This window comes from Chenopodium quinoa, unplaced genomic scaffold (assembly GCF_001683475.1).
Source record: "Chenopodium quinoa cultivar QQ74 unplaced genomic scaffold, ASM168347v1, whole genome shotgun sequence".
NCBI classification, from domain to species: Eukaryota; Viridiplantae; Streptophyta; class Magnoliopsida; order Caryophyllales; family Amaranthaceae; genus Chenopodium; species Chenopodium quinoa.
Genome location: NW_018743021.1, coordinates 3,343,999 through 3,350,407, shown reverse-complemented (window position 1 = coordinate 3,350,407; position 6,409 = coordinate 3,343,999). Strand labels below are relative to the sequence as shown.

At 35.3% G+C, this 6,409-nt stretch overlaps 1 protein-coding gene across 1 annotated transcript; it reads left to right on the top strand.

Moving 5' to 3' along the window:
• Positions 1-4,009: 4,009 nt before the first annotated feature.
• Positions 4,010-5,636, top strand: LOC110730338 (leucine-rich repeat extensin-like protein 3). Its single transcript, XM_021910140.1, has 2 exons — positions 4,010-4,169; positions 4,456-5,636. The coding sequence occupies exons 1-2, from the start codon at positions 4,067-4,069 to the stop codon at positions 4,929-4,931; spliced, it is 579 nt and encodes a 192-aa protein (XP_021765832.1). The 5' UTR covers positions 4,010-4,066; the 3' UTR covers positions 4,932-5,636.
• The last annotated feature ends 773 nt before the right edge of the window (positions 5,637-6,409 follow it).

The following is a 6,409-nucleotide window of genomic DNA, read 5'->3' as shown; positions in this document are numbered from 1 at the left end:
GACCAATTGAACAAAGTAAGCTCGATAACTTGAATTAAACAGACCCTTGATAAAGTCAAAGCATCACTTTAGGTCAATTTAAACTATGATATAGAGTACGGACTACGGAGTAGTAATAATTAGCGTACATGTTCAATTCATATCCCTAAGTCAAGAACGAGTTATTGCTAACATGTCTTATTAGGACATTTAATAATTTTGAAGTCTAATTTATTTCTACAAAGTCTTCTACTCCTTCTAAATTTGGTACTACATTTACATCAAAGTCCTACATGTAGTTAGAGACTTAGAGTTATCAAAATTTAACCCCATTCAAGAAAAAAGGCTTAAATCACCTTTACATTCATTTCAGTCTTTTGATCTTATTTGCTCTTTAAATTAGCTCTGTTTCATTTCCCCTCATTTGTATAACACACAACAATATAATATCTATCAAAAGTCAAAAAGAATGCTTAGGAACAAATCTAAATCTCTACAATTTCACTATTTCATAAGCTTTTCCTCTGCCTATGCTAGGCAATTATGCTCAAAACCTCTGTTACCTGATAAACGTTATGTTGCAGGCAACAGCGCGAACTTGACTGACATTCTGGAGGAGAAACTGAAGGCAATGCAGCAGCGGAAGCTGAAAGATTATATGCTGCCCAGTTTCAGTACCAGCATCTACCGCGTCCCAGCAAAATTACGACAGATTGAGCCTAAAGCATACGAGCCTCATTTTGTATCCATAGGTCCCTACCATCATGGCTCGCCTAATTTGCAAGCTCAAGTGGTTCTCTTTGAACCGCCTTATCAACTTTGGTGAACAAGCTGGGGATGAATTGGATAAATTGGTTACTAGTTTAGAGGCATTAGAACATCAAGCTCGGTGTTGTTACTCTGAAGATGTAGAACTTAATAAAGAAGAGTTTGTTACAATGATGCTTCTTGATGGGTGCTTCATAGTTGACCTCTTTCAAGACCTCAATCAAAATCGTTTCAAGTCTTCGTTCCTCCTCTCCAAACGATGGATGCTGCCTGCTGTTCGCCTCGACCTTATAGCCCTTGAGAATCAACTCCCTATGATAGTCCTCAAGAAGATCTTCGACGAAACTAGGACAAAATTAATGGAGGAGAGCTCGTTAGAAGAGCTTGCTCTCCGCTTCTTCAATCCATTTATGCCTAGAGAAGCTAAATTGCTACAACAAAGCATCAAATCAATTATTGACCCTCGGAATGCTCAACACTTGCTTGATCTCTTCCATTCTAGGTGACACGAGTTCTACGTGACACCCAACCTCTAGATGTAAGGTTCGAGAAAGGAACACTTAAGATTTCAAGCTTGCAAATCGACAATCACACAGCCAGCTTCTTAAGGAACATTGTGGCTTACGAACAATGCCACCACGAATGCTATCCTGACATGACAACATATCTTCTCTTTCTAGGCAAGCTCATTAAATCGACTGAAGACGTGAAGCTTCTACACGACGAAGGGGTGATACTGCACTATTTAGGCAGCAACAAACAGGTTGCTAAGCTCATCAACGATGTTTGCCTCGAATTAGTACATGATGGTGAGGATTCTTATTTGTATCATGTGGTGGAACGTTTTGATATCCATTTTGGTACTTGGTTGGTTAAGGCCAAAGCTAGGCTAAAACAAAGTTACTCAGACAACTTATGGGTTGGTAACTACTTGTCTATGTTGAAGAGTTTCAAAAAATTAATCACTATGCTTTAAGATTCATAGGCTAATTGATTGAACCACAAGATCGATCCTAGCCTGGCTTGCCTTAGGAGAGCAATTGGATTTGTAGTATTTTAAATTTTATGTTGTCATTGTATTTCAAGGATTATGAATTGAATTGAATCCAAATATTAAATATGATAGAAGTATTTATATTTTTTGAGTGAAAATTTGTTATCCCTTCCATCCCTAAATTATATTTATATTTGTAAAATTACACGGGAATTAAGGAGGAAGAATAAGACAAATAACAATAATGAAATATTTCAATGGGAAATACAAAACACGAAATGATATATTTGAGTAACACAAAATTAGATTAATGATTCCATGTCATCAATCCTTTGCCCCAAAAAAAAAAAAAAAAAAAAAAAAAAAAAAAAAAAAACCAATAACATGCTTCTAATTGAAAATTAAGAACCAATCATATTCATTAGGTTAGTTATGGGAAGTATAAACTTGAGAAAAACGATGGAGAGAGAAAATAAGAGTGAGATTAGGACAGTAAGAGTGAGAAAACATTAATTATACAACAGAAAAAAAGAGTTGATTTGGATATTTGGAAAAGAAAAAAATTAGTAAAAATGGAAAGGAGAAATGTAATTTTAGAATACCCAAAATGGAAACTAGGAATGTAATTTAGGGACGGAGGGAGTATGAGATTATTGAACATTGACTATTTTTGTATAGTCAATTAGTATGCCTAAATTTATGGTCAAGTTTTGGGGCTTTTTAAATTCTAACTAGCTTAGAGTAGTTCCTTACTACGGAGTAAGGTATTACTCCGTATATTCCATCTATCGTAACTAGTAACTACAGAGTATACATATTGTAACTAGTAACTACAGAGTATACATATTATATATACTCCCTCCAATTCGAGATAATGGCTATTTGTACTTCTCTTGCTTAATTGGGGTACATGTACGGTAAATTATTGTAATTACCACGCACCTTCAAATGGATTGATCTCGAGATGTATGTACTTGGATCCTTGACCCAATTCTCACAAAAACCAAGAAACATGTGCATTTGCTTACAAATTTAGTAAATTATAGTACAATTAGCAATCTAGCATTGATGAGTATTTCTAGTAACATGCATAATTTATAGATTTTGAAGAACTTTCACGTCTACTTTAACTTAATTTGACCCAATATTCAACTTAATAACGAAGTACTCCGTACTAATTAAGTCTGATCTACATTATAAAATATAATGAGGATTGAAGTTTTAAATCTAATAGCTAGGCATATCACTTTATCATCTACTCTTTAATTTAGACATCAAAAATTCACAATGTTGCAAGGTTCAGTGAAGCTAGCTTTATTGGTTGTTCTTTTGGCTTCTGTATTATGTAAGTCTCTAATTTATTACTTCCTACATGTATGTGATAGATATTTCTCTATATATTTGAACTTTCATGCATATAAATATATTAATTTTGTATTTTTGTAAAATTATATTGCGTGCTGTAACTATAGAATTGGGACATTGTGATAACTAACTACTATTTCGGATTCCTCAATGGAGTGAGTGTAATGATTATTATTGTTACGTTTGAGATGGTTCAAGCATACTCAAAATTCAATTTGTCCCTTTTTTCATTTTACCATAGGTTTTGCTCCATTCAAAATCGAAGCCAAGCATAGAAGAGTCATGGTTCATAGTAAACAACATCATCATTGTGATAGTCCAGGTGCATCATCAACTACACCACCGCCAATATCGATACCATTACCGGCTTCTCCACCATCCACACCATCGATGCCACTTTCGCCTCCACCAACACTGGCCCAACGGAAGCTGAACCATCACGACCGGAGGTGGGAGTACCATCAATAGTTTTGCCGCCAGGATATCAATTCACACCTTTTCGTGTACGTTTATGTGGTTACCCTTGCAAATATAGAAGAGACTGTGATTGGCCTTGCATGGTTTGTTGTGCTGATAGCACTTGCTGTAAAAAGGAATATCCATGATTTCATATATTATGGATATTATTAGTGATAAATTTATTTTATTTAACTCCTTTTATTACCTCCTAATGTTAGTTAATAGTTGCTTGAAATTCACTATATTTTCATTAATCGTAAATGCGACCAAGAAATTCACTAAAAAAAAAAACATTTGAAAATTCAATTTTAATTGCAATGTATCTAACAAGATTTCACGTGAGGTTTGTGAACAATTTTATCCTTGAACATTTATTGTCAAATTTATCAAAAGTTGACTTTCAAAAAGTCAAACAATAAGATCGGAGCCACCCATGCATTAAGTCATCATTTACTCAACCGAGAAGGCTCTTTATCAGTGTATAAGTAACTAACGGATTACATGGCCTTACAATACCCAATTGCATGCATCAAACAAACCATGGATCAAGGAGCTTTTGTCAAGCTATCTTTTCTAGTAGTCATCCTTGTAGCTTTCACATCATGTAAGTAGTGCCTCCTTCCTCTTTTAATTAATTGGATGCACCGTGTACATCTCCTTTTATTTAAATCATACGTATGAATTTTCTCTCTCGACCAATCAAATTAATTGTTAGCCAGCACAATGCACAGTTTATATAATCGTGTGTAATAAATTAACCCTGTACAAATGCAACGATATCAAAAAATTGAGCAATTCTAATTATAAAGTTTTTTTGTTATAATTAAATTGTTCATATTAGGATAAATAACACGAAATTATAACCTTTTTATTTTTGGTGTTGCATGCAGTTCTTTCTCCATTTATAGCAGAAGCAAGACAAAAGCAAGGGCATCACATTAACAAAGGCCACCATCATGTGAAGTATTCCCCTCTGCCATCCCCACCATCTCTAGCACCAACACCGACACCAGCCCCTAATGGCGGTACACCACCATCGTTGTCGTCTGCCCCACCACAATCATCAACTTATCCTGACCAACCACTATTAGATGCACCATCTCCTCCACCACCCGAAGAAGAACAAGATGATGAAATAATAACACCACCACCACCATATGATCCTTACAATGTCGGAACACCATCCGAATATCCAACACCATATGATCCCTACAATGTAGGAACGCCATCAGTAGACGTACCAGCGTATAAGCCCCACGGTTGTAAATACAATTGTACTGACTCAAATGACTGCGATTGGCCTTGTACAGTTTGTTGCTGGAATGGGACTTGTTGCTATGACTGGCCAGAACTTCCATACGAATAAAACTCGGTAATGAGTTTAATTACCTATACAAAATAATTTATAAGATGAGAATCGATCCTAGGATCTCTTGAAATTGAGAGGGAAGATCTAACCTATTCAGCCATCCTGGCATCCTCCACCATCACACTATCACATTATGTTGTCTATGTATGTTTGTTTGATTTGTTTTTCTAATTTTATTCCATATGATGGTAAATTATACACGTGTACAATGTACTACCTTCGATTTTCATTATTTGTAAGAATTGTAACTTAGGGTATTATTTGTGATATATAAAATATTCGGATGCAAAATAAAAGTAGGGATGCAACAGTTTCATCGTGATAACTTCTTAATTAATTTCAAACAGCTCCATAATTAGCTTGTTCTATGTGCTTAACCTTTGAAAAACAAGCCTAAACGAATATATCTTTCTAGAAAGATGCTTTCTAACAAAACCTTCTCTGGTAAACAACTCTTCCAAGTTTATGTTCTTCATATAATAGGCCACTCAATCTTCTGCCTTTAGAATTCTTCATTTTTAATTAACTTCATACGACAACAATGTTTATATGATCATGTGAATAATTAATTTTATTCAATTAATTAGCTAGCTTTACTTCATTTCTAATTAAGATTGAAATGGAGGTCAACGTGAAAAAAAATATATATATATTGTCAAAAAAAAGGGTCATTTTTTGGGATTTGTTAAATATCGCCCACAAATTACTACATAAAGCCCACAAAATTCACTTGGTTTGACAACATTGCCCTTGACCTAAAAAAAAAACACTCACACTCTCATCGCTCATCTTCTTTCAACCTCTCTAAAAAAAAAATTTCAAACGGCAATGTCGAGGCGGCAAGGCAAGGAATTGGCGGCGGCGGCGGAGGGAAGGAGGTCCCAAGGAGGCAAGGTACAATTTGTAAAAAAAAAAAAAAAAAAAAAAAAAGGGAAAACCGCCGTGACGGAGGTGGGGCGCCCTGGCTGGACGCCCAGCCAGCGGTGGTGGCGCCAGCTGCAGACGCCGCCACCAGTAGGCTGGCGCCTGGGCTGGACGCCATAGCCACGGTTGTGGCGTTTATTCAAGGCGCCGCAGCCGTGGCTGTGGCGTCCAGCCCAGGCGCCAGCCCACTGGTGGCGGCGTCTGCATCTGGCGCCACCACCGCTGGCTGGGCGTCCAGCCAAGGCGCCCCCCCCCTTTTTTTCTTTTTTTTTTTATATATTTGTTTTAAAATATTGTTTTTATTTTTTTTTATTTTTTTTTGTGTAATATCTTTTTGAATTGTTTTTATATTTTGTTGTTTATTTTTATAAATTTTTTCAATTTTGTTGTATTTTTTCTATGTTTATATTTTGTTTACAATTATTTGTTTGTTTTTTTTGTACATTTTTATTTTTATTCTCTATTTTGATTTGTTTTTATATTTTTTTTGTGACTTTGATATTGTTTTTGGTTAGTAAATTTATTTTAAATTTTATTATTGATATTGTTTT